Below are 27,886 nucleotides of genomic sequence, written 5' to 3' on the forward strand. Positions count from 1 at the left end.
AACACCTGTTTTGGATCTGTGGGAATATAGCATACATCCATCTCCCAGGGGACTCGGGAGGGAGTTGCACTGTAGGAATTCTCAAACCCACTTTCTTCCTTCTCCCGAAGGAGCTGGGGATCAAGTCTAGGAGTCCCACTATGACCTAGTGTGATAGACTGGCATTTAAGAAAACAAAGAAAAAACACCTAAGGAAGTTAAAACTGCTGGCGGCTGATGGGAGTTTTTCTCCCAGCCAACAGCTGGCCATTTCCAAGATTTGACAGCAGTTTTAACCATTGAAAAGTGACCTCAACCTGTGAACACCACCTTAAGACCTAAGCCTGGGAATTTCTTTGTCTCTTTGTTTGCTGGCTGTGAAAGGTAACTGAGCTCCAGCTGGCTTTTCGTCCCCGGCCCAGCCCATGCGGCCCGGGCAGGGGCTAGGCTGGGCCTGCCGCGGCTCCCGGCCGGGAGATGGGGCCTGCGGGGCTTGCCCCGGGCTCTGGCCGGGCCAGGCCGCTCCCTGGCTCGGCTGCAGTTTTTGCTGGGACTGAATTCACCAGAGACTGTCGAGTAAAGAAAGAAAAATCTCTTGACCTGCGGCGGGCTGAGACAGTGACCACACTCTCCAGAGCAGCCATGAAGAATCTTCCATCGCAGACAGCTCCAGCCACTGCTCCAGCAGAGATCACAGAACCATCTACAAAGCCTGGGCAAGATTTTAACCTTTTCATTACCCTGATGAGACTTGCAGATTAATCCTTTTATCCAGAGAAAGAAAAAGACAGTAATCAACATGTAAGAGACTTTATAAACTATCAGAGACAGTAAAGAAAAGGATTAAACTTTAGAAAAGGTAGAGAATAAGGAGATGCTTTAATTAAGCTGAAATATTTTTCTGTTAAAGCTATGGAGATGGACAATAATGTTCTGAAAACTCCTTTAATTCATGACAGAGAGTATATTGGGAGGAATAGAGTGTTCAAAGTGTGGATTTGGAGCAAAAGGTGGAGCAATTGTGATACAATGAGGTGCTGGAACAGAGGGGGGAGAAGTAATAGTTGAAGATTTGGGGCCACTTGAGGCAAAGAGAAAACTTCTGTTTTCCAGGGAAGCTCATAGAGACAAATGAAGAGAACTTTTGTCTTTGAATAACTCATCCTTAAAATGACATCCCTAGATTCATTGACCCATACACATCTCAGAGTGATGTGAAATGGGAGGAGTGAACTGATGACATGGTTTCCAGGCAGCTGGTATCAGAGAAATAGAAAGCTATAACAGAAATAGTTTTCTTATGAGAAACTCCATAGATTAGCAGAAGAAGACTTCTGTTTCTCTACAAAGACTGATGAAAAGACTCTAGCAGGAATTGGGACAGTTTTAAACACCAAAGTTCCAAAGTTGGTTTTTTTTTGTCTCTATGTTGTCATGTAAACGAGGGAATGGTTAAGTAGTGGGGGATAAAGGGGTTTTCTGGAAGTTTATTCTGGTATTCTTATTCTTGTAGTTTAGTTAATAAGCTTTCCTTATTCCTTTTAAGTTTTAAGCCTGTTTTGCTCTTGTTCTAATCCATATTTCACAGCAAGAAATAAGTAAGTTTTCTAGTAATTAATTTAGTTACTGCTTTACTGCTTTAAAACCACGATATTTATTTGGTGCATTGGCCAGGAAACGAAATTAGCAAATCTAAACCACTACAGGGACTAACAGTAACATAGCAAGGAAGAAACCCCAGGGGCACAGAACCAATCAGAACACCCTGGGATGCCACCCAACAAGGGTCCAGAGTGGGGCAACTCTTCCAGGGTTCTCAGGGCCCATCCCTCAAGGCAGAGGGATGGAATTTACACAGGCTTTAAAACCACACCTCTCACTTTAACAGTGCTTATCTGAAACTAAATCTTTGCCTCCATGGGTGGGGGCACCTCACAACTGCCCCTTTTTAAAATTAAATTTTGATTAGAAGCTTAGAATGTTTCTAAAACTTACACAATAGAAAACCTAACCCTCCCATAAAGCACCCATCTTGCTTTGTGGGACACCAAAATCACTAGCACCCAACAAGAAAACACATTAAGCAAACAAACACCTAAAACTCAGCAGCCAGGCAAATTAAGCAGCAGTGGTAGTTAATAAAAACATAAAGGTTTTTTAGGTCAGTCTCTTCCAGTTCTTTATTTTCTTCTTAGGATGGGAGTAGTTCTTTGATCTCCTCTTATGAGATGCAGAGTTCTTAGTGTTCAGCCTCAGCTCTGGCACTGATGCTGTGAGCATTGCCACTCCAGATGGTCCTGATGAACCGCTGCCTTTTGGAACAAGGGATACAATTTTGACTTTCACAGAGGGGATGCTACCCACGATAGAAAAGGCACAGCCCCCAGAGGTGGAGAATCCGGAGAAAGGGGTGGAACCAGAAGATGAGTTACTGGGGGGAGGGGGAGGCTTAGGGGCTGGGAAGGAAGGATCCCAGACAGCATGGCCAGCACCATTTTGGGAAGGGAGGATGGAGGGGTTCAGAACAGCATATTTTCATTTTCCCAGACAGGGAATATGGAAAGAGGGGGTAAAGGAGGACACAAGATGGCGAGCAGATGGTACCAGACCTGCATCACTTTGGACGTTCTCATCCCTTGCTTGCCTTCAGGAAAAGGGGGATGGGATGGCAGAGAAGCACATGGGTGATGTAGAGTCAGAAGCAGCTCTGAGCCATCTTGGCATTTTTCACCCTTTGTCCTGCCTTAGGAACAAAGAAGAGGGGAAGATATGGGGAGGTACATACTAAAAAAAAGAGGGGCTTCACAGAAGCCAAAAAATAGTTTATGGGAGGAGCAGCACCATCCATATCATCCATACCATATGGTATATTATATCATCCATAAAAATATTTCCCATGTATATAAAAATAATAAAACCACCCATAATATGTCTTGTTGGGTGATGGTAGATGTTATTCTCTGTGGTGTCACAGAGAGGAAGAAATTTAGGCTGCCACTGCTGTGGTGTCATTGAGAGGGGAGCTTTGGGGTTGTGACTGCTGTGGTGTCACAGACAAGGGAATTCTCGGGCGTCAACCACTGTGGTGTTACAGATATTGGGAACATTGATATTGGTGATGAAGAGAGACAGGGACAACTGACTCGGTGATCAAAATCTGATTTTACTGTGGGTTACATAAGCTTATATACTATTCTAGGAAGGCTACAATGATTGGGTTAAATATCACACAAACATATAAACATATGCATATTTCAACATTGATTCAATCTCATCCCTGTTCTAGACCTGATTTAATAATCTTGCAATCTTCAAAGCTCTGTTCCTGCCAAGGCATCCTGGCTATCAGATCACTTAGGCTAATCAAGTCCAAGGTACTTTCTGATTTCACTATAGTTGGACCTGCACAGCTGCTGTGTCACAGACAGGGGAACATTAGGGCTTCCACTGCTGTGGTGTCACCAACAGGGGAACGTTGGGACTGCCACCACTGACGTGTCACTGACAGGGAACATTGGGGCTTCAACTGAGGTGGTTTCACATACAGGGGAACCTTGAGGCTGCCACAGCCCAGGTGTCATAAAGAGGAGAATGTTGGGGCTGCCACTGCTCTGGTGTCATGGAGAGGGGAATGTTGTGGTTTCCACTGTTGTGTTGTCGGACATGAGACCATTGGGGCTGTCGCACCTATTTTGTCATAGAGATGGATACCTTTGATCTGGCACTGCTGTGATGTCATAGAGACAGGAATGTTGAGGATGCCACCTGTGTGGTTTCATAGACAGGAACGTTGTGACTGCCACCTCTGCTGTGTCACAGACTGGGGAACGTTGGGGCTGTCACTGCTGTTGTGTCACAGAGAGGGGAACATAGGGGTTGCCACCCATTTGGTGTCAGACAGGGGAATGCTGGATTTCCACAGATCTGGTGTCACCAAGAAGGGAATGTTGGGACTACCACCACTGTGGTGTCACAGAGAGGCAAATGCTGTGGTTGCCACCACTATGGTGTCACAGAGAAGGGAACATTTGGGCTACGACTGCTGTGGTGTCATAGAGCAGGAAGTGTTGGGGCTACCATTATTGTGGTGTAACAGAGATGGGAAGCGTTGGGCCACGGTGTCACAGACAGGGGACATTTGAGATGCCAGTGTTGTGGTGTCACAGACAGGGGGACTTAGGACTGCCACCACTGTGGTGTCACAGAGAGGGGAAAGTTGTGGCTGCAACTGCTGTGGTGTAACAGAAAGGGAAAGGTTGTGGCTGCGACTGCTGCTGTGTCTCAGATATGGGTATGTTGTAGCTGCAACCGCTGGGGTGTCACAAAGAGGGGGACCTCTGGGGCTGCCACTACTGTGGTGTCATAGAGAGAGGGACATTGAAGCTGCTACCCCTGTGGTGTCATAGGGAGGGGAGTGTTTGGGCTGCCACAACTTTGGTGTCATAGAGAGAGGAAGGCTGGGACTACCCCCGCTGTGGTGTAACAGAGAGGGGGAACTGGGGCTGCCACAGCAGTGGTGTCTCAGAGAGGGGAATGTTGTGGCTGCCACCTCTGCTGTGCCACAGACTGGAGAATGTTGAGGCTGTGATTGCTGTTGTGTTACAGAGAGGGGACATAGGGGTTGCCACCCATTTGGTGTCATAGGTAGGGGAATGCTGGATTTCCACAGATTTGGCATCACAGAGAGTGAGATACTGGGGCTGCTACAGGTGGTGGTGTCACCAAGAAGGGAATGTTGGGCTCTCATTGCTGGGGTTTCATAGAGAGTGGAACACTTGCGCTTTCAAAACTGTGGTGTCACAGATGGGTACACTAGGGCTGCCACAGCAGTGGTGTCACAGAGAGGGGAACATTGGGGCTCACACTGCTGTGATGTCATGGAGAGGGAAATGTTTTGGCTGCCACTTCTGAGGTGTCATAGAGAGGAGTACACTGGTGCTGTAACCACAGTGGTTTCACAGACGGGGGAACACTGGGGCTGCCACAGCTGTGGTGTCATAGAGAGTAGTGTCATAGAGAGGGGAACATTGTAATTGCCACTGCTGTGGTGTCACAGACAGGGGAATGTTGGGGCTACTACCCCTGTGGTGTCGTAAAGAGTGGAATGTTGGGGCTGCCACCCTTGTGGTGGCACAGACAGGGGAACAATGGTGCTGCCACTGCCGTGCTGTCACAGAGAGAGGAAAGCTGGGGTTTCAACCTTTTGTGGTGTCACAGAGAGAAGAAGGTTGGTTTTGCCACTGCTGTGGCATCACAGACAGGGGAATGCTGCCAAACCTCCTCTTGTACTGTGCTCATTCCATTGCTGCTCCTCTGTGACACTGCAGTACCTTCTGGGGACATTGTCCCACTGTGGGGAGTAATGGGACTACAAGGGCTCTGTGACACTCCAGTGTCGTCCTGAAAACCTTCTGATCTTGTTTTCGTAGTTTTAGTTACTTTCCCAGGAAAGTAACTATAAACATAAGTTTTTTACATATTCCTTCTAAGAAATATCTTTTGATGGACGCTTTGCATGACCAGTGTGATTGGGAAGGTGGTAACTTAGTCATCCAATCCCTGGTCATAGTCAATAATCTATAAATACTGGAGTCAGAAAATAAAGTTACTTCTTTTCCTGTCATACCACTAAGACATGTTCCTGTGAATCATTCCGTGTCCTTTAGTGACCCTCCAGGGTCTTGTAGAATCCAGAGGCCCCTGTTGGGGTCATGGGCTGTCACGGAACCAAGTGGAGATTGTGAAACTGTGGGGCTTCATGGAACCATCCATTGTGATACCTCAGGGCCTCATGGTTCCCAGGAGTCACTGTGACACTGCAGGACTAAATGGAGCCAAGGAGACATTGTGACACAGTGGAGTTCATGGAACTGAGGGGCTGCTATGACACTCCGGTGCCTAAGGATGCTCAGGAGCCATTGTGACACTGTGGCTTGTGGAAACAAGGGGATATTGTTATAAGTAAACATAAAAAATAAGTAAACTATAAAAAATAGTTGTAACAAGTTGATTAATTGTTAACATTGGGTTATAAGTTAATGGTTATTTAATAGAACATGTTTCTAGTTAATGGTTAGTATTTGTTGTTAGGGAGTTAGGGTTCTCCTGGTTTTATAGGGGTAATGGGTGAGGTCAGGTGGTCAGTGTGGATGCAGTCAGGTGGAGCTGGGGGTGGCTCAGGGCTGGCGAGGTATTGTGTGGCAGTATGGAGGATTCAGCAAACCAAGAGAACACTCCAGAACATGACCTCCTAGGAGTGACATCTGTGTCATAGACAACCATTGGTGGAAGAGGTGACCAATCACTCAATGCCCTGGAGGAATGATTGGTGTGGAGTGCACCCCATTAAGAACCAACGGGAGACCTGGAAATGGGCCAGTCAGAGAGTGGATTGTAAATGGAGCAATCCTGGGCATAAGGGGCTCCATAAAGGTGGCAGTGGGACTTCACTTGGGGTCCTCCTGTGGAGCTGGATATCCAAACGAGAGCATTCTGTATTGCTGTAGCAGAGCTTGGGCTTATCCTGGGCTCCTGCCTCTGTTGGTATTTTTCTTTTTTGGTTAATAAAGGGTTTGACTTCTGTTTCCATCCGAAAAAAAGTTCAAGCCTGTTTATAACATTGTGATACTATGGGGTTTCATAGGGGAGTCCAGAGGCCCTTGTGGCACAGTGGGGCCAGATGGAACCAAGGATCTGTTGGGATTCCTAAGGGTCTTGTGGTGTCCAGGGATCCCTGTGACACTGTGGGGCCTCATGGAACCAAAGGGACCCTGTTGTCGCTCTATTAGGAACGGCTGGGTAGAGATGACACAAACTCTCATGGAGTCAAAACAGAATAATCCCTCTAGTTTATTACTTCAGGCTTGTTTTATAGACTGATTCGTAGAAAGTACAGAAAGGAAACTCTTATTGGTTAGCAAACCACTACATCACCATCATTGGTCAGTGGGGCACAACACCCTCTGACTTTCTCTTGCAAAGAAAACAAGGGACAGACAAACAGCACCTGGCACGGCTGTTTTCTGTCTCTGAGGATTGTTTTGATTCCTCCTTAAAACTTCCCAGGCTACTTTCTCAGGCTGGACTTGAGAAAGCTATTCGGCCTGCAGTTTCTGCAGGCTCCCTGCAGCCTGCTCCAGAGCTAGCATCCACACCCTGTGTGATCTCTGGAACCAAGGGGACTCAGAGACACTGAGGGGCCTCCGGGTTCTCAGTCTCTTCTGACACTTGTGCCCATCTACAAAGAGGCAAAACTGGGCAGCCTGAGCATGTTGACCCAGAATATTCCCAGCTCCATGGGAGGAAGTTCTTGCCAACTGTGGTTGTAATAGATTGCTATTGTTTGTTAATCAAATTTAATATAATTGTTAAAATAAAATATTATTGCTAAAGCTGTTTTAGGAGTTAGCATTACAGAAATGTCAAACCACAATAACCACACGATATCTGGCTGCAAAAACAAGAAGCTGAAGTTGTAGAATGGCATCCAGCTGCACAAACAAAAATTAGAACATCTCCCTATTAGGGAGGATTGCCTAATTGTTATAAGATAAACGCCCAATCATGACCACCAAGAAGCAGAACAAGACCCTACCCACCACCACCAAGAAGCAGAATAAGACCCCCTAGCAACAGATGGCACAGGTGCTGACACGATTCAGAAAGACACAGATGCAGGGACTATATAAAAAGAGGAACCTCCTCAGCCAAGAGGCACGCTGTGGGTGGAGACGCTGCTGAGTGGAGCTGTCCCGGCTAGCTGGCCTTTTGGTTGCTTTTACTGCATGCTGAATTAATAAAATTGGCTTTTATGAATGATTATTTAAATTGTCCCTTCTATTTTTTCACGCCAATTTATAACAGTGGTGCTGTGTGTTGTTGGAGTCTGAGACAGAGTGTGTGCTCTTGTTTCTAATACTTAGTTCTAAGATCCAGAAAAACACTGAATTTTGTATAACATGAAATTCATGAGCATTTTTTCATGGTGATATATGAAAACAACTGTTAAAGTTAGATAGAAGAGCTAAACGTGTGAGTGTGTAGATTAGAGAGTTTTCTTAAGTCACTGGGTGAAAAAGTTAAAGTTTAGAGTTTAAAATAGTTTAGAAAGCAGAAGACAAGATGGATGATTTAGAATGCTGTCTCTTTTCCTTCTTCTTTCTTCTTCATGTTCTTCTAGAGGTTTTTGGGTAATAGTAGGTGATTGGATGGAAAATTCCATAGTGCAGCACACAGGTGTTTGGTCATTGGGTCATTAGGAAAAATAATATATGTGTGTATTTTTAATTGGATAAGTATAAAGATAAAATAACTGCATTGTTCAGGGCCATTTTCTGCTTTCAAAGCCAAAGTGAGTCACAAGACCATTCTGTACCATCAGAAGAAAATAAGCCAGATTGCAGTGAACTAAACTTGTGCAGAAAGTCTAGAGAGACCTGCCAAGTTTTGTGATAACATCCTAATAAACACGAGAAACAAGATCCTAACAGGCTTTGGATGAAAAAGCTGGGGGATGAGAAAATTTTTTAAGAGTTTGGCTCATTTTCTCTTATTTTTTACAGGATTCAGGATATTCAGGATGTTTTACACTTGAGTTTACTTCTGGGGCAGGTGTCTCATTGGTTCTTTTGGATATCTTAGTTTTTATTTTAGAGAAGTTGTAGACTGTATAGAGGAAGCTTATCAGCTGAATTACTGGGAAAGTGGTATCTTTAACACTCATGGAAAACTGGATATTTTTAAAGGGGGACATAACAGATTCAAAGGAGAAGAAGGAAAGGAAAGGCTGAGAAGCCTCATCCCCTGCTTTTCTTCTGACAAACTGGGTGTAATTATTAATAAACCTTTAAAATGTGTTACTGGGACTGTGAGGTAGGGTCAGACGAAGAAACTATAAGCTAAATATACTTGGCAGAAATTTTAGTACTTTTATGAATTTCTTATAAATTGTTATCACTGAGCTCAGCACAATAACTATTTTAATCTGTGTCTTTTTACTGTAAAAGATGTAAAAGAAAGGTATTAAAACTTAAAAAAAGTCTAGGGTCCAGATTTACATGAAGTTTTCTACTCTGAGAGACATTATGCATTTAAACAACATGGTTATTGACTGCTTTATCTCAATACAGAGTAAGTACAACTAAAATACAATTAGTAATTAATACAGGCTTTTCTACTTTTTTGCCTCACACTGGGCACCAAGAACTGTATATGTCCTAGTTTAGGGCAAATTTGGGAGAGAACCTCTAAATGGGGTTCCCCCAGGAAAGCAAAATTTAAACAACTTTTCTTCTCAACTGGTTCAGGAAAAAAGACATTTCTTCGGAGAGAAGTGGAAAAAACTGTTTATTTAACAGAAAATAAATAATATTAAATAATAAAACCTCTCACTCTTTGATGGGATGGTAAATTCAGGAAGAAAATGTGGTGCAGCCCACCCCGCTCAGGTTTTTATCAGTCTCTCTGGTGCCAGATAGTGCCGAGACCCAGGCCCTGGTGGGTCACAGGCATGAGCTCCCAGGGTTTGTCTGGGTGTTTTTCAGTCCAAAGTTTGCACAGATCTAAGAAGAAAGGTGAAAAAGTCCAGGGAACTCCTCTGCCTCAGCTAGCTAAAACTAACTAAAGGCCAAAGAGAAGCTCTGTCCTGCAGTGTGTCTGTGCTGCAGACACCACAGTCTAGGAGCAGCATGTGGGGGAGTGATGTTTTTGTTCAACACAAACTGTGCGCTTCTTCTTTCTCACTTTCACTCTCAGAGCCAGTCTTAAAGGTGCAGAACTTAATATATAGCATAAACCAGGCGACTGGGGATACCAGTATCATAAAGTCACCTCAGGACAAGGGGGGGTTGCATCCTACAAGAGACACCGACCACTCTGGTAGCTGACACCAAAATGTCTGCTGTGGGGTGGGAGCAGAGACAACCTTTGCTCCATCATGTTGTTCAGAGCCCATCCAACCAAGAATATTTCCAAGGATGGGGCATCCAACAGGTCTCTGGAAATCCTGTGCCAGTGTTTCACCTACATCAGCATCAATGATTTCTTCCTTACCTCCAGTCTGAACTTATCCTCCTCTGCTTTAAAACCATTTTCCCTTCTCCAATTGAGAGAGACCTTACTAAAACATTTCTCCCCACATTTCCTAGGAGGTGTCTTGAAGTCCTGCAAGGTCACACTGGCGTGTCCCCATGGCCTTTTTCTGCTCCAGGCTGAACTGCCCTGACTCGTCCAGCCTGTCTCTGTCAAAGAGGTGCTCCAAGTGTTGATGCACCTCACCCTCCTCCAGAAGTGCTCCATGAAGCCTGCGTCTTTCCTATGCTGAGGAAGTTGTTTATGCAAAAGTACTGGTCAATTGAAGAGGGGAAATACCTCATTCCTGAAATTCTAGTAGCAGCTGCAGGGACAGTTTCTGCACAGCTCAGACAGAGCTCTGAGGGAGGCAGGGGCATTCCCATGGGATCCCTGAAGTAGCAAGGCCAATCTGGCCCCGCTGAGAACCTCTGTGCATGTCCATCTTGTTCTCCCCAGGCTGTTGGCACATGGTCATGACATGGCTGTCCAATGCTACCCCCTGACTGGCACTGATCTCCAAGAAATCCTAGAGAGGATTGGGTGAACCATGGGTGACAAGGCCCCTCTCATGTCCCAGTGAACATGAGGATCATGTTTTGGGCTCGGTGTATTAGGACTTGAAGTGGCAGTGACACCTGTGTGCTGTCCCAGTCCAGTAGCATGAGGAGATGGTCATCCCTGGAGAACCCCCCCAGATCCCCTAGGAGCCCTGGGCCATTTCCCCTGAATAATCAATAAACCCAGTCAGCAAAGCTATGCTGTGTTTCTCTGTGTGTTTTCTAAACAAAATGCCCCTAAATCTCCAAGAAGTTTCCCCCAGAGGCATTGTCTTGTCCCTGTTTACATCTGAACAGCCTGTCATTTTGTCACTGTCACCTCCAAACCCGCTTGCCATGCTGCCATCCTGCTGCAGGCTTGACTGGGGCAGGGTCGGAGAGACAGGGCATATTATAAATTGCTCACCACAGTCAGGTTGGTCAATCAAATTATTAATTTGTTGATAAGGGACGAGCAAGCAGAAAGCAACCGTACTATGTTATGCATGTGATGTCAAACACCGACCTCCCAGGTGCCATCGCAGAAGGGAACAAGAGGGAGGACACGCTAGCCATGCCTGCTGGAGCAGCCATAGTCCTGGACATTTTCGCACAGGCGAAGTTGTCCCACCAATTCCACCATCAAAATGTGCCAGCACTAATTAGAATGTTCAAGTGACCCAGGGATCAGGCCAGGGCAATAGTTGCCACCTGTCCCAATTGTCAATGTTTCCAGATTCCAGCCATGACTTCCGGGGTTAACCCCCGAGGACTCAATAGCTGCCAGATATGGCAGACCGATGTGACTCACGTCCCGTCCTTCAGGAGACTCAAATATGTCCACGTCTCAGTGGACACCTTCTCTGGTGCACTGTTTGCTTCAGCACACGCAGGAGAAAATGCCAAACACACCATCCAACGTTTTGTCCTTGAGTTTGCTACCCTGGGAGTCCCAGAACAAATCAAAACAGATAATGGACCCATTTACACCTCTCACAAATTAAGAGACTTTTTCAATCAGTGGGGGGTAAAGCATACCACGGGCATACCTTACTCTCCTACAGGGCAATCAATTGTGGAAAGGACACACGAAAATCTGAAAAGAGTCCTTGATCAGCAACAGGGAGGAACAGAGATCATCCCTCGCATTGAGATGCTCTGTAAGGCTCTATATGTCATGAATTTTCTAAATTGTTCAACCACAGAGCCTGAACTCCCCGTAATGCCGCATTTCTCTAATTCAACTCGTGCCAAACTTACAGAGAAGCTGCCGGTGCTGATCAAGGATCCTGAATCGCAACTGACATCAGGACATTTCCCACTGATTACCTGGGGGAGAAGGTATGCTTGTGTGTCCACGCCATCTGGTCCTAAGTGGCTCCCAAGGAAAAATGTAAAACCATACTTAGGCGCTGCAAACCCTGCACCAGACTCAGACATCACAAAGTCTCCTAAGACCCATACAGGTCCAGAAAAACAACAGACCACCGCAGCCTGGAGACAGAGACATCGCAGGACTCCACCAAAGCGGCTCATCACCAGACCACCAACCAGACAGAAGCCAAACCGTCCTGCTACCAGGACCACTACAAGGACCACAACCAGACATGAGCCAACCTCCAGCCTGACTACGTGAAGATGCACAAGTTCCTTTAACTCCCTTCCCCTACCTCTTCCCTCTCTCCCTTCCCCTTCTTACCCTCATTATGTAACCCTAATTGCTAATTTGCACAAAGATGCACCTTAACACTGCTGCTGCTGGTGCCTTGGTCATGCGTCCCCCTCTACACAAAATGGCCCCACCAGCAACCAACTACCTCATCCCCAATACCCATTCCCCATTTATATTTTTTTGAAAGGGGGAGAGAGACAGGAGTAGAAAGGGGGAGAAGGAAAAATAACATCTTTCCTTGCTCAGCCCTAATCTGTTTACATTCATTTACAGAACATGGAATATAAAACCATCCTTGTGTTCCTGACCATCTGGATGCTCCTGACAACATCACCCGTGGATGCCTGGCTAGTAGCACAGCCCCAGGAGATCACCCTCACCAAGACTCTAAATCAGGACCACATGTGCTTGTCCATGGGCAGCGCCACCAACCCTCTGTCATCCTGCCTGGTAGGGGTTCCTTTGAAGCCCCATGAATATCCTTTCACAGGGAAAGAACCCAACCCAGTAGACATTTGGGACGAGTGGACAAAGATCTTGCCCCATGCACCAGAGGAACCCCAGGAATTGGAGCTTTTGGGGTCCTCCAAGGCTACCTATTGCATAAATTTTGACTATCTCCCAGTAGGCAAGGCATGGCCTGCCTCGGAATACCACAGGGCAATTAAATCAAAGAAAAATGTGACTCCTTTACGATCAGTTCAAATGGTGTAATTACACCACCAGCACACAATCCGCCTCCTCTCACCGTCCCAGAGTGCTGCCCTGGGGAGTGTTCTTGGTCTGCGGGGATAGAGTGTGGGCAGGAATCCCTTCCTGACTCCAGGGAGGTCCTTGCACGCTTTGACAGCTTACCATCCTCACTCCAAACTCAACTCTAATGCATGATTGGCTGAAAAAGAATGAATTGGCCTGCCAAAAGAGAGACCTCACTCAATTAGATGAAAATTGCGATAGCCAAATTGAAGATTGGTCATGCACAAAGAGGGTGGTGATGTTGACATTTTTGCTGTGGGTAGCTGCTGCTAAAGCCCTTGGTGAGTTTTCTCACCTGGAGTGTTGGCTTGGTAAGCAGACCAACCTGACCTCCTCTGTCTTGAGCGACCTCTTGACAGATGAAGAGACTGTTAGGCACACCACACTACAAAACCGAGCCGCCATAGACTTTCTGCTCCTGGCCCATGGACACAGCTGCGAGGAGTTTGACAGACTGTGCTGCTTTAACCTCTCCAGCCCCAGTGAAGGCATCCACGCCCACATCCAGAGACTCCAACACACGGTCCAGGAACTCTGGACTGAAAAGGAGCCCCAGTGGTTTAACGACCTTTTCAGGAGCTAGGGACTCAAAGGATGGGTTGCCTCCCTCCTCAAAAACATTTTTTGGGTTTTCTTAATAATTATTTCCCTATGTATGTTTTCATGTTTCAGAAAGTTACTAGCCAAATCTCTGGGAGATGCCTTTTTAATAAACAAAGAAGGGGGAGTTGTGGAGGCCAGGGAACTGGCTGATTCAGAAATCCTGGATCTCCCTTGGAGGGATGCTCTCAAGGCGAGGCACTTTTCTGTCAGAGAGAGAAAAGTGCCATTCCCAGAGATCTTTGAGTTGAGTTATGTTAATATGTTGCACCCCATTGGTGTTCTCCCCTGCCATTCCACCACATGTATCCCAGTTTCCCCCACCCCTCTCCTCCCCTATAAATACCCCAGTTTTTCCCCTGTTTGGAGAGCTGCTGTCACTGGCTGACTTCTTTGAGGGCCCTGCTTTAATAAAGGCCAGTTCTCTGTGGATTGCCACACAGCACTCTAGTCCCTTCTTCCGAGTCACCTGCGCACCTCCAGACAGGGATCATCAGCCGGGCAGAGGATGTGCCTGTGCCCCTGGGCAGTCCAATTGCGGACCGCTTCTTCAGGGTAGTCACGGCACTCCTGCCACCTCCACCGCCGTGGCAGGTCTTGATAGTGGGTTCATTGTGCAGGACAGGGCTGCTAGAGCCATGCGGCTCCAGGGGGTTACAGGACTGTGGGATTTCTCTGCAGGCAGACATGGGGCAAACAGGTCTACAGCCAGCGGTGGAGCTTGAGTTGAGCTGAGACAGACCCAGAGAGAGGCGATGAACCAATGGCACAGACAGGGGAAAAGAGCCTGTTCCGCACATGCACCACATGGCACTCCTTCGTCATGCCTGCTGCAGAGCGAGCCATCCCAGACAAGGGGCCTCGGTGTCTGGGCCGCACTTGCCTTGTTGAGTCGCTGCCTCCTCTAGGAAGTCAGGTGCTTTCCGTATGACCAGGTGCAGGGGCAGAGATGTGTCCAAGGGGGATCTGTCCCCGAGCGACTCCCTTCAGCCCAACCTCACCAGCAGCCTGTCTCTCGCTCATGAACAGTCAGCGGGCAGGCCAGCCTCTGGGGTGAGTCAGCCCCAGATGAGCCCCGTCCTGCAGGCTGTAGCCAAGCGTGAGGCCAAGTCTTGAAGGGCGTGAGCCCCGAGAGAGAGAGAGAGAGAGAGAGAGAGAGAGAGAGAGAGAGAGGGAGAGAGAGAGAGACGGAACAAATGAAAGGTTTGCAGTATCCAAAGCTGAAGCCGCTTAGTGGTCCCGGGACCTTGAGGAAGCAGAGCTCCCATAGGAGTCACTGAAATCCCTTTCCAAGAGTAAAACTCTTATGATTTTCCATCTCCCCAGTGTAATCCATTTCTCTCCCATGAGTTCTCACTAAGAGGCAGTTGCCTTCCAAGGGAAAAAAAGTGGTAGCAATGTGACACGGACTTGGATTCTCCAGGTCAGGCTTGGTAGTTGTGGGCTGTCACAGCCAACAGAGCACAAACAAACCCTCTGCATGCTGACACCACCTGAGAACTGCATGGGGACAGCAGCTGGAGTTCCAGGCACACACAATTGGACATGGAGATTTCCAGCAGGGTGGCAAAGACAGAACAGCAGCTGGTAACTGGTGCAGGATCAAGCTCTGAGGGGAGTGGGCAAAGATGGAGAACCAGCCAAAGCAGTGGTGCAAGGACTCGCTGTGGCCATGGCAGTGTTAAGGAAAGGATCCAGGGTGAGCATTCCCAAGACTCTCTGGGAGAGCTCCCAAGGCAAGAGATTTTAACTGCTGGAACTGGAGCTCCTTCACAGAGGCGGCTCCAGTGACCCCACACATCCCTGCTTGAGTCCCCACACCCTCAATTAACACACTCCTGCCAGGTTTCCTCACCACTTCAACCCCAGGTTTTCCATGGCTGAGTCTCAGATATCTCGCTCCATAAAGCCATTTATTCATGGCAAGGTAACACAGGAACAGCTGGAGCTGCTGCATCTGAGCAGGACCCTGAACAGAGGACCCCTGGGTTCATGTCATTTTTCTCACCATTTTCTCTTTTTACCTAACATTTCCCACCCTTTCCCCCTAGAGTTTCCAACCATTTTTTCTCTCACACTTCCCACCCTCTGTCCCCTCACATTTCTTGTCATTTTTGGCCTCATGTTTCCTGACTTTTCCCCCGTTATGTTTTGCACCTATTTCTTCATCTCATTTCCTGTCTTTTTCTCCTCATGTTTCCTGTCCTTTTTCCCCCTCACATTTCCCGGCATTTTGTCCCCTCATATTTCCTTCCATTTTCTCCCCCTCACACTTCCTCCCCTTCTGTCTCCTGACATTTGCCATCATTTTTTCTCTCATATTTCCTGCCCTTTCTTACCTTTCTGTTTCACATCTTTTCTTTCTCTCGTTTCCAGTCCATTTGGCTCAAGTTTCCTGTCCTTTTTTGCCTTCTGTTTCCCACCGTTTTCTCCCCTCATTTTTTCTGCCCCTTTCTCACACCCTCACGTTCCCTTACCATTTGGTCCCCAAATGTTTTCTGCCCTTTTATCCCCTCACTTTTCCCACCCTTTCCTCCTCACATTTCCAGCCCAAAATTCTCTCTTTTCCTCCCAAGTCTCTCTTCTAGATTTAACATAATTGCTTCCATATTGCTTCAAAAATGGTGCTCTATACTTGTAGGTAGAGCTACCTGTAGTACCAGTCATTGTGAATTCCGTGATTGATCTAAAGAGGGTTTTTTTTAATTTAAAAAGCCAATAGATATCTAACAACTATGTATAATATTTTCATAAAGTCTATAATTTCTATATATGGGATGGTATATGTAATTTTTAAATTATTTAATATTATAATGTTTAGATATTATACATAATTTATTATAGATAATTCATATATATTGTTTACTTATATAAATTATATATATAAGATAACTAACTTTCTACAACTATCATTGGTATTAAAAGGTCTGTGGCTGTGTTTGATCCAGCCACACTGGGTCTTCTCCAAGCATTTTAGATAGCCAGGTCTGAAGAACCCAGGATTCTTCTTTCTAGTCCACAATATTTTAGATTCTGTGACAGAAGCAGAGCCCACGAGATCCCCTGTGAATGCACAAGGGGCGATTGCGAGGCCCAGGAAGACAAGCGAACGCATCGGGGGGATGTGGCCGTTCACAGGGATGCAGCCCACAACAGCTGCCCTGACCTTTCTGCTGACAGATGAACTTGAAGTAGGCACAGAAACCATCCAGAGCCATAAAGCAACCTTTTCTGTCTTGAATGAATTAAAAAGATGTCCCAGCAGCTACCCCAGGACTGGCATCTGGATGTCTCCACAGGCAGCACCTCTGTCCTCATTTTGCCCAGCTTGAGGGAGGCAGGCAGAAGAGCAGAAGGGCTGAGGGAGGGCAGCTCAGCCATTTGGCTGCAGCCAGGAGGGGACTGGCTATGACCCCGGGGTAATTCTAGACCGGCTCATGCCATGCTCAGGAGCTGTGGGGAATTGTTGCAAGGTGTTTCTTGTTAATGTTATGTTCTGTCATTACCTAAGTTGATGGTTTGGTCCAAATGAGACCCTCCCACCCCATGTTGTCAATCTACCCTGAGTCTCATGTCAATCTGTCTTAGGCCCACTGCATGCTTGGAATTCCACTTTGGAAATCCCCTAAACTTCAACACTTGGTTAGTCCATGTGACCCAACTTTCCCCCCCTACCTCCCTCATTGGATAATGATTTTGTGAACCCTGCCTTTTACCCTCCCTAGGATATCTCTGATGAGCTGATGCTTTGTACCCTCCCTTGGAACCGCCTCCCTATTTCAGCTGTTGCATGCTTGAATTTTCTCTCTTTCGCCCCCAAGATTGCCCAGAGCAATAAATCCTCTATTATCCCATGCAAAAGACTTCCCTCTCATCCTTGTCTCCTCAGAGTGCAGTCTGACAGCCAAAACGCCGTAGAGCAAGTGCTCTAGTCACACCTGGGGTCATCCTGCTCCCGGGGTGTGACCCATTCCTGTCACAGGCTGAAGTGATAGAGCCAGAGAAGCTCTGGCGAGATGTGATAGGGAATGGATCCCTACTGGTCAGGGCGATGGCAGAGTCAACGGTCATTGAAACGCTGGGCTATGCTTTGAGAAGGACCTTAGAAAGCCAGGGCACCCTTTTCACACCTCATGATTCAGCAGGTGTTTGAGTTTGTGCCCCTAACAAGCCTGATGTGAAGGTCCCTCTCTGCTCAGCAGCACCAGCAGCACAGCCTGCTCAGGGAGAATCGTGATCTTCGCTGCTTGCTTAGAGACTTCAGGATCAAGCTGGTCTGAGCTGCCAGGCAACGGATGGAGGCATCCTTCTCTGTTGTTTCCAGTATTTCAAGTTCTACAAGAGAAAGAGAGCCCAGATGAGCCCCGCTGTGTTCAAAGACCCCCTCAGCTCCCCCAAGTCCTGGCTCCCCACTCACCCAAGAGGACCTCAGCCAGGGTGTCCTCACTCTGCTTTGTCAGGTGCCGCGCAGCCAGCCCTGGGCACAGAGCTCCATTAGCCCCTGCTCCCCAGCATGCTCCCAGCAACGTAGCCCCTGGCCCTGCCTGACCGCCTCAGCAGCCTGGGGCTAGCACTGGGCAAGGTGGCCACCAAAGCCACCTGTGTGAGCACGGTGGGCACAGGGAGGCTGAGGCCCTGCCGGTGGCAGCAACAGTGCTGGAGGGGATGGGGCCAGACTGCCCCGAGAGGGACACTGGGGACTGGGACTCACCAATGAACCTGAGGGCCATCTCTCGCATGGGGGCATGAGGGCTCAGCAGGTAGGGCTGGCTGGCCCACACGAACCATTCAGGACTGCTGCTGTCCTTGGCCAGCTGGAGAGAGCACAAGGGTGTGGGCATTTCTCAGAGGACCCCAGCTGGCCAGAGCAGCCCCTCCTGCCAGCACCCCTGTGGCTCAGAGACCTCCCTCATGCTGAGGCCATGGAGGGGACGTAGGCCTGGAGGAGGCTCCTGTTCGTGACACAGAAGCAAGAGTGCAGCTCCAGGCTTTGGGCCCTGGGCCACAGCAGTCCAGGGGAGGCCCAGCTACAGAACTCACAGCCCCAGCATGGTGTGGCGGGCAGCCCTCGCCCAGCCTGGGGCTCATCCTCACCAAGCACTCGCCCATCCTCCATGTCTGCTCTGTCTGCGCCAGGTGCTTGAGCTCCTTCCACTTGAGGAACTCTGCTATAGCCACGACAGCTTCCTTGGAGGCCTGTGGGACAGAGGCTGTGAGGTGGCACCAGGGTCTGTGGAAGGAGACCTGGGCTTTGTTCTTGGGCAGACCCTGCCCTTAGGAAGCTGGGACACACCCTTGCCAAAGCATGTGGAGGTCTCTTGGGAACAGTCTTGGGCAGCAGGGATTCAGGTGCAAAGCTCTGTGGGGACACTGTGGGGACAGCTGAGAAGCCTTTGGGGACACACATGTCCAGGCCTCAGTGGTGCCGGGCTGCTGCCAAGCCCTGCTGGAGCAGGCAGGGTAGAGGGTGCAAATGGCCATGCCAGCTTTTCCAGCCCTGCTGGCCCTGGTTCCCAGGGGCTGCCCAGGGAGAAAAGCTACCTGCTGCCAGCAGCCCTTTCCCCTATGCCTGGGACCCCTGGCAGATGTCAGCCACATGTCCCTGGGTCAGTGCTCAACCTGGACATTGGTACCTTGGCCACATTGGGGGCCTGGTCACTCATGTGAAGGAGGAGGCAGACCAGGGCCTTCCATGCATATTTCTTCATGATGCACTTGTCCTCACACAATGTTTTGCCCAGCAGGTCTCTGAAGAGGCAGATGGAGCGCTCCCGCACACAGTCTTCCTTCTGGTAGGAAGGAGGAAATGTGAGTTTCACACACAGTGGCTCCCTGCCTGTGGCCAGGAAGGGCTGAGCTGAGGTAGCTGAGGTGAGGGGCGATGCTCCAGAGTCCCAGCCCAGAGCAGGCAGAAGCAGAGCCCAGAATCTGCAAGGCCCAGAATCTATCCCAGGAGAGCCCAGGGGAGCGGGGCCTGCTCCCAGTGCTGCTCCCAGGGCTGGGCTGCAGGGAAGCTGTCGTTACCCAGGGCCCCTCTGCAGGGCTCAGGCTCCCACATCAGCCTTACCGCATCAAAGAGCTGCCAGAGATTCTGCACCACCTTCACAGCCATGTGGCTGACCTCTCTCTTCTTCAGGTGCCCTAGCACATTTTGGAAGATGTCTATGACCATCACTGAAATGTCCCAAGACCATTCCCATCGGATTTTCAGGAACTCTCGGAGGACTTGCTTTATTTTTCTTGCCTGTGTAAAAGACAGTTTCCATTCTGTCTTCCATTCTGAGAGCTTCTGTGCCTGGTCAGTCCCCAGGCAGCCACCAGGCCACACCATGGCAGGCAGGGCATTTGGAGCAGTCACACCAGCACCTGACTCACAGCCCAGGACAAGCCACCACCTTCCCTGAGACCTCAGAGTCCAGGTGACACATTCTGCCCTTGACAGCAGCCTGCTCACCGTCTCAGCTCTCTCTGACAGTGTCACAAGGGCCCTGAGAACCAAAGAGACCACTTCCATTCCTGAATACTTCAGAGATCTCAACTCTTTGTACAATGGATCCAGTTCATCTTCATCCACATCATCAGAGACCAGCATCTGGAAGGAAGCAGCAGAAAGCTGGCAGGGCTCCCCCAGCACAGCTTCTGTGTCCCACCAGCAGCTGAGGGCAAGGGCACATGGGCTTTTCCTGATGACTCACAGACAAGAATGTGAGGCAAGACTTCTGCTGCTGAGTGAAGATGTTGCTATGCCAGTCCTGGAGCTGGATTTGCAGCTCCTTCAAAACCTTCTCCAGAGTCTGGCGCACAGAGAACATCGCCTTCCACAGATAGACTTTGTTGCTGTGAGGCAGAGCACAGTCAGTGGGGCTGCCTTGGCCACCACAGTGCAGCCTGGGCCAGCCCTGCAGGGCTTGGGGTGCCCTGGGACCCTGCCCTGGCAGGTGGACACGGCCAACAGGGTGTTCCCCATGGGGCTGGGGGCAGCGAGCTGCCTCTGGGCTGGCCCAGCCAGCTTTGGCTGCTGTGGGCCTGAGCTGGGAAGCGTGGTGGGATGGAGGGCCCTGCTCCCTTTGGGGATCATGCAGTGTTCTTTGGGTTGAGCAGCCAGAGAGTCTCAGGGTCCCTGTCCCCACAGGGAACAAACACTCCAGGCTGTCAGGGCCAGTACCTGAATATTGGTGCAACCTTCAGAGTTGTTGCGACGACCAGCCCGGGCCACTTATTTGCCATCAGGTCAAGCAGTGTGCAAAAGCTGTGAGCGGTTATTGTGTTTTTTTCATCACAGTACGCAAAGATGTGTCTCACCACCTTTGGCACCTGGAGGGAGCACAGGTGAGGGTGGTGCTGGCACTGCAGTGCAGCTGTGTCTTGGGCTGCTCTGCCCATCCCTGTGTCAGGACTTAAAGAACACAGTTACCTCATCTCAAAGCACTGCCAAAGAAGGAAGTTCACATAAGATAAGCCACAACACTAGGCGCAGATGGCTGTTGCAGCTGGGTCTTGGGGGCCTGTCTGACCCCCAGCTTCTGCCAGCAACAAGCCCAGATAGTTAGGCTGTCCCACTGGACAGAGCTGTCACCTGTGGTTTTGCAAGCAGTCTCCAGCCAGGGGTAACCCTTGGAGCATGGGCAGAGACTTTAGGGTGACCAGCTCTTTTAGCAGTGATTTCTGCTGTGATCAGTTCTCTTCAGCCCAGCCAGCTCTGTTCAGAGGTTACCCCAGCCAACGCAGACAAGAGAGGGGAAGAACATATGGCGTTCTGCAGAGTCCTTTAATGCAGGCTTCAGCAAAGGGGGCCAGTGATGGTCTAACCCCAACCTGGGCAAAAGCTGGGGTTTTTATAAGGAAGGGGAGAATCAGGAAGGGGACCAATGTTCTGAGAGGGGATAAGGTGACCCATAGTTAACAGGGGGATAACATGGGTTCCTGAAGCAGGAAGGGGTCCACAGCTTAGTCACAGTGACTAGGCAGCTTTATCTTATCTTAGGGGATCAATCTCCAGGGAAGATGCCTGTTGGAGGACTGGGCTTCCTCCACAGATGGCAAAAAGGAAGGTGTTAATTCCAGGTCTGAACAGAGGTTTGGAATCAGCACACCAGACAAAATGTCATTGTGCAGACTGTGGGAAAAGCACAGACAACAACAGCAAGACACCACACTTGGTCAGGCAGACCTGGGTAAGCTGTCTGGACAAAACTTCCCACCCTGGCAAACTGTGGGAAAAGGAAGCAACTGCTTACACACAGGCCAAGCCAAGTAGCGCCAACAGCACAGATGCCTTGCAGATACCCTGGACTCAGGCAGATAAAAGTGTTACCTGGAGAACACCTGAGGATCCCCAGCACTGAGAAGATCAGAAGAAGAAGGGCCAATGCTACGCCACAGGGAACCATGTCGTGGTGACAATCTTGCTATGTAATCTGTGTGTGTGTCTCTCATTCCCCCTCTATTTCTACCTCTCATTTATTCTTATATTTAATCTGCACTATTGACCTTGGCATATGGTCTTGTTCACACCTTAACTTTGGCCAAGGCATCTTTTAATGACCAGATCCTAACATTATTTGGGTGTCAGAAGCGGGGTCCCAACACCATCTCTTCTGCCTCAAGGTGGCTTCAGGACCTCACACCCCTGGTTTTGGGAGGGAGGGAGGCAGGAACCTCGAGAGCAGTACAATCCAGCCACAAGCCACTTACATCCATTAGCCACAGCTCAGGGAATTTCATGGCCACCTCCAGAAACTCCATTGGCGCTTGCTTCTCCTGGAGGCTGGAGCGTCCCAAGATCTCAATGGCCACAAGGACGACACCTGTCCTCTCAGCAGGCCTGAGGTATTTCTCAAATGCCTGTGGCAGGAAGGAAGGGAGCAGAGGCCAGAGCCAGCTAGTGCCCAGGTGCTGCTAGAGGGTGCTGCTTGGCTGGGCAGCATGAGCAGTGCTGGAGGCAGTGGCTGCAGGAAAGGTGGCAGCAGTACCCACAGTCTCTATACAGGGGAGGATGAGGAGGGGCCCCAGGGCAGGGAGGAGGACACAGCTCTCGGATATGGGGCGTGGGCCCTACAGAGACCTCAGAGCTTGCTGGTGGCCAGCATGGCTGCAGAGCTGCTGCTGCTGCTGCTTTGCCAACACAGTGTTCCCTGCAGGGGACAGCGGGAACCTTCTCACTAGGGACAGCCCCACCGATTCTGCTTTGCACACACAGATCCCCTGCTGATTCCACGGATGACAGGCCCAGCAAGTGGGAGGACTCTTTACCTGAACTCTCCAGGTGCTGGGTGTATTCAGCAAGGAGATGATCTCAGATTCCCAGTATGCTGGAAGTTCAGCATGAACCTCTGGCAGTGTGGCACCTAAAGAAGAGGGGAAACACAGACACATTGGTGAGACACAGCTGCTGGGCCAGTGGCTGACCCAACCCTGGCAAGTGTTGGGATGCAGGAATGGCTGGGGAGCAGTTGGTCATGGGAGAAGGTGGTGGGCACTGGTGGAAAGGGGGACCTACCTCCAGTGTCTGTACCCAGTGCTGCTGTCTTTGCAAGCTCCAAGCCCCCAGAGCTCTGCATGCAGCCCCCAGTTACCCTGTGGCTGCAGTATTAGTCAGGGGGAAGGGCTCATAGGGCTGGAGTGTGGCAGGACGGGACACAAGCTGTCCAGGGGCCATAGAGAAGGGGCAGAGTGGGGCTGAGTCCTGTGTCGGGGAGCAGCTCAGCTACATGGCACCATCAAGGGCCTTGCAGAGATAGTATGGGGCAGGAGCAGAGGTGACAGCAACACTGGTGGCACCTGCACCAGTCAAAAGAAGGAGCCATTGCAAGGCCCGGGAAGACAAGCAGATGTATCTGGAGATGTAGCTGTGTGCAGGGATGCAGCCCACCACAGCTTCTCTGACCTTTCTGATGACAGGTGAATGTGAAGAGAGAGCGGAGACCATCCAGAGCCATAGAGCTTGTCTTTTCTGTCCTGAAAGACTTGAACAGGAGATGTCCCAGCAGCTTCCCAAGGACTGGGATCTGGACCTGTCCACTGGCAGCAACTCTGTTCTCATTTTGCCCAGCCTGGGGGAGGCAGGTAGAAGAGCAGAAAGGCTGAGGGTGGGCAGCTGAGGCCTTGCAGGCTCCTCAGAGCTGTGGCTGTACCGAGGCACAGGAAAGGGGAAATATCCTGGCTGGAGGGCAATCGCTCCTTACATTGGAAGACTTGGCCAGCAAACGGCTCAGCCGCCTAACCCTGCCCAGGACCCTCTCCTGCACAGCCACTCTGGCAATGTAGCCCAGCAGTTCCTGGGAAGAGAGAAGCTGCAGGTGAGCCCTACAAGCAGACACCCACTGCAGCAGCAGCAGCAGCACATCCCTGGTCCTGCGACACACTTGCAACATCCCTTCAGGCTTCCTGTGCCCTCAAGCAAAGCCTGCAGGAGGGCTCCTGCCCCTGAGGGCCCTGGCAGGCACAAAGGTCCCAGGCAAACCCGGTGGGCAGCAAGGAAGACAGGGGCCACTCTCTGCACCTTGAGGTCCTGCAGAGACTGGGGCCATCCCCTGCTCCCCAGGGCAGCTGGGCACCCTCACCGCAGCACGCTCTGCCTGCACGGCACTGACGGGTGTCCTGGTTCTGGATGGGACAGGGTTCCTTTGGCAGGAGCCAGGACAAGACCAGACACAACCCCAGGCTCCTTCCCTTCCAGAGTGAGGAACAGTCCTCTGACCCCCCACTCTGTGCACAGACCACACCTCCAAGATGTCCTGAAGAATCTTGATGGTTTTGGAGGCAGGAGAGCTGAGCACCATCACCTCCAGCATAGTGTCCATGGCATGCAGAGTCTGCGAGGACGACAGACAGCAATGCCTGTGATTCTGCTGTCCCTCCCACCCCTAGAAGACTGATCTGAAGTCCCAGTGTGAGGGGAGGGAAACAGGAACAGGCTGTGTGCAGCCAGCATTGCTGGATGGTGCAGGAGCCTGGCAAGGGATGAAGGGATGAGGGTAGGAAAGTGAAGCTGAGGATGTGGCCTGCCCTGGATCTTTGGTCCTAAGGTAGCATAGGGTGGCCAGAAACAGCCCAGAGGGATTGGTGTCTTCTCCAGCACTTACCCGAACAAAGAGAGACGCTTCCAGACTCTGCATTTCCCGCTTTGGAGGAAGGAAAAAGATGCTCTCAAAGCATGCTCTTAACAGTTTTCTCTTTTCCAGGACCATCCCCAGCATGCTGCAAAGAGAGATGGGCCCAGTTTGATACTGGTGCTGGGAGCAGCACCTCAAGGGCAGCACTGGGGCAGGGCTTCCAGAAGGGATGGGCAGGTGGGCATGGAGCGCTGGGTAGGCCCTTGGGCCAGTACCTCAGTCCAGCGAGGGCGAGCATGGCGAGCCGCCGCACCTCTGTGCGAATCTTGTTCTTGGGTTCCAATTTCAGCAGCACCTGCAGAGCACAGCTGGGCTGGAACCTGGCAGCTGCCAGCAGCCACTGCCTCCAGTGCCTTGCCCTGCCCAAGCATTGCCCTCACAGGCTGCTGGTGGTTCTTGCCCCCTTCTCCAGAGTGTTGAGTTCCCCTTCACCTGGATCATCTCTCCCAGCTTGTATTTGTGGCAGAAAACATCCAGGTCCTGGGACAAGCCACCATCATTGGCATCTCTGCACAGGGTGCAGACGCTGTCAAGGAACTTCAGTTTCAGGTCCTCATCCTGGAGCTGGGGGACAGAGACAAAGGGTAGCATGAAGCAAGGACACCCAGCCAGCAGGACCAGAGCCCTGGGGTGCAGTGCCCTGTGGGAGCAGCTGCCCTTCAGAGCCAGCACCTCTGGCTGAGCTCAGCCACCATCCAACAGGCCATGGGTACCTGGTCAGGGCTGCTGACAAAGGCCTGGATGAAGTCCTTGGCTTCCTGTGTGTACACGGCACCTAACGGAAGGGGAGAGAAGGGAGAGGTGCAGAGGATGCTGTGACAGGACAGAGCAGAAAAAGATCTGCCCTCTGCCCAGGCCAAGCCTGCTCCCCTGACATGCCCTTTCCATGTGGCTCCCAGTAACCTGGGCTGAGGAACATGCAGGCAGAAGGGCAGGACATGTCCAGCATCCCACAGCACCACTGCCTTCTGCCAGCCACTGACCATCGCTGTTCACACTCCGGAGAAGGAGCTGGGGCCCCCCTGCTGTCCCACTCCTCAGCAGAGCCTGTGCCAGGGCTGGTGTCCTTCCCTGAGTAGCCTCAGCACTCTGGCAAGCCTCCCACCCCTGAGATCCCTGCTGCCCGTGTGCTGGGGAAACCTGATCCCAGTGTGGGGACCCAGCCCTGCCCAGTCCCACAAGGCTCCTCACTCACTGGGCTGCTGTGGCTGTACCATGGTCACCTCGTAGGGCTCGGCTGCAGAGCTGCTCTCCTGAGGGGCCACCACCTCCTCCCAGGCCACCCTGGGCTGTCTTGGGGGTTTCTCCTCCATTTTACAGAATAAAGAAAAATGTAGGAGAGCAGGAAAGGTGGAAAATTTCTTGAAATAACCTGACTGCGGCAGGGCAAGACGTGAGCTGTGCTCATGGGCTTGTCACCAGCTGTGTGCTCCTGTCCTGTTCCGTCACTGTCCTGCCGGACACTCCAAGCTGGGGGCTGGTTCCAAGTCAACAAAGACTGGGAGCTGTTGCTAGGGGCAGGTGGCAGTTCACGGAGGGGGCCCTTTGTGACAGCCCAGTTTTCCCCAAGATGGTGCTCCCACTGAAACACTCTAAACCACACACTGCTCCCTTCTCCCACTCCCCTTCCCTCTGCAGTGGGATGGAGAGAAGAACTGCAGGCAAAAAGTGAAAGGTCACTGGTTGAGTTAAGAACAATTTACTGAAAGCAGCAATGAAACAAAGCAAGAGCCCTGAGCTGCCAACCCATATGGATGATGAAGGAGACCAAGGCCTGTGATGAGAGCAAGGTAAATGGACATGGAGACACCCAGCACAAGTAGACAACTCGAAAACAAAAGCTAGACTTGCAGATGGGAAGCATGAGGGGACAAAAGGGCAGGATCAGGAGTGGAAAAAATGGTGGGAAATGTGAGGGGAAAAGAGTGTGAAACATGACAGGGAAAAGGGCTGAAAAGTTAGGTAAAAATGGGAGATGTGAGGGGACAAAATGGTGGGAATTGTGAGAGGAAAAAATGGCAGAAAACATGGGTAAAAATGGTGGGAAATGTGAGGGTAGGAAAGGGAAGGAAATGTGAGGGGGAAAGGGAAAATGGCAAGACAAATTACATGAAGCCAAAGGTCCTGTGTGCATGGTCTTGCTCATATGCAGCAGCTCAAACTGTTTCAGTGTTAGTGCACTGATAATAAGTGGATTTGTGCAACAAGACATCTGATACTCTGCTATGGGAAACCTGGGGTTGAAGTGGTGAGGAAACCTGGCAGGAGTGTGTTAATGGAGGGTGTGGGCACTCAAGCAGGGATGTGTGGGGTCACTGGAGCCGCCTCTGTGAAGGGGCTCCAGTTCCAGCAGTTAAAATCTCTTGCCTTGGGAGCTCTCCCAGAGAGTCTTGGGAATGCTCACCCTGGATCCTTTCCTTAACACTGCCATGGCCACAGCGAGTCCTTGCACCACTGCTTTGGCTGGTTCTCCATCTTTGCCCACTCCCCTCAGAGCTTGATCCTGCACCAGTTACCAGCTGCTGTTCTGTCTTTGCCACCCTGCTGGAAATCTCTCCATGTCCAATTGTGTGTGCCTGGAACTCCAGCTGCTGTCCCCATGCAGTTCTCAGGTGGTGTCAGCATGCAGAGGGTTTGTTTGTGCTCTGTTGGCTGTGACAGCCCACAGCTACCGAGCCTGAGAATTTTTTCCCATGGAATGAAAGTGCCTTTTTGGCAAGTTCAATGGATGGGAGGCCCCAGGGTGAAGGAGGGGAATGGGCATTGAGGGGATTTGTGGGTGTTGGGAGGAACCTGGGATATGAATTGGGGCTTCTGGTGTGAGAAAGGGAAATTTTGGGTGCGGGAAGGGAATCTGAGGGCTTGGGAGCATGATTTGGAGTGCAGAAGGGATTCCTTGAGTCCAAAAACTTGGAGAAAGGAGAAAATGTAGGTTGAGGGGGGAAAAGGGGGGCGTGGGGCAGAAAGGGGAGCTCAGAGGGTTGGGGGAAGAGGGCTGGAGTTTGAAGGGTCCCAGGAGGAGGAGGAGGAGGAGGAGGAGGAGGAGGAGGAGGAGGAGTAGGAGGAGGAGAAGCCCCCGCAGGAGGGTCTGGGAGGAGATTGGGGGGCCTGGGTCCTCCCTGAGGGGGAGGTTGTGGGAAGACTGGGGAAGCTGGGAG

At 50.4% G+C, this 27,886-nt stretch overlaps 1 protein-coding gene, 1 long non-coding RNA gene and 1 pseudogene across 4 annotated transcripts; 1 reads left to right on the forward strand and 2 right to left on the reverse strand.

Annotated features, from left to right (window-relative positions):
• Nucleotides 1-2,132: 2,132 nt before the first annotated feature.
• LOC111934848 (uncharacterized) lies at nucleotides 2,133-2,672 on the reverse strand. The gene is made up of 2 exons (XR_002867444.2): nucleotides 2,589-2,672; nucleotides 2,133-2,291 (listed from the first exon to the last, which is right to left on the reverse strand). It is a non-coding gene; the product is annotated as an uncharacterized LOC111934848 (long non-coding RNA).
• A 9,862-nt stretch (nucleotides 2,673-12,534) lies between these two features.
• On the forward strand, nucleotides 12,535-14,173 carry LOC147648764 (syncytin-A-like; annotated as a pseudogene).
• Nucleotides 14,174-17,680: 3,507 nt separating this feature from the next.
• On the reverse strand, nucleotides 17,681-26,228 carry LOC111934852 (uncharacterized). 3 transcript variants are annotated; one of them, XM_023935011.2, is made up of 19 exons: nucleotides 25,924-26,228; nucleotides 25,442-25,503; nucleotides 25,161-25,292; nucleotides 24,944-25,023; nucleotides 24,699-24,813; nucleotides 24,339-24,428; nucleotides 23,799-23,891; nucleotides 23,501-23,666; nucleotides 22,867-22,961; nucleotides 22,309-22,458; nucleotides 20,780-20,928; nucleotides 20,310-20,451; nucleotides 20,069-20,206; nucleotides 19,682-19,858; nucleotides 19,248-19,403; nucleotides 18,709-18,810; nucleotides 18,326-18,428; nucleotides 18,032-18,091; nucleotides 17,681-17,949 (listed from the first exon to the last, which is right to left on the reverse strand). In XM_023935011.2, the coding sequence occupies exons 1-19, from the start codon at nucleotides 26,039-26,041 to the stop codon at nucleotides 17,810-17,812; spliced, it is 2,268 nt and encodes a 755-aa protein (XP_023790779.2). In that variant the 5' UTR covers nucleotides 26,042-26,228; the 3' UTR covers nucleotides 17,681-17,809. The 3 variants fall into 3 exon arrangements, with proteins under 3 accessions (XP_023790779.2, XP_086721973.1, XP_086721972.1); XM_086865847.1 differs by having other exon boundaries at nucleotides 26,101-26,227; XM_086865846.1 differs by lacking the exon at nucleotides 18,032-18,091.
• Nucleotides 26,229-27,886: the final 1,658 nt, after the last annotated feature.

This window comes from Cyanistes caeruleus, chromosome 30, assembly GCF_971803275.1.
Source record: "Cyanistes caeruleus chromosome 30, bCyaCae1.hap1.1, whole genome shotgun sequence".
NCBI classification, from domain to species: domain Eukaryota; kingdom Metazoa; phylum Chordata; class Aves; order Passeriformes; family Paridae; genus Cyanistes; species Cyanistes caeruleus.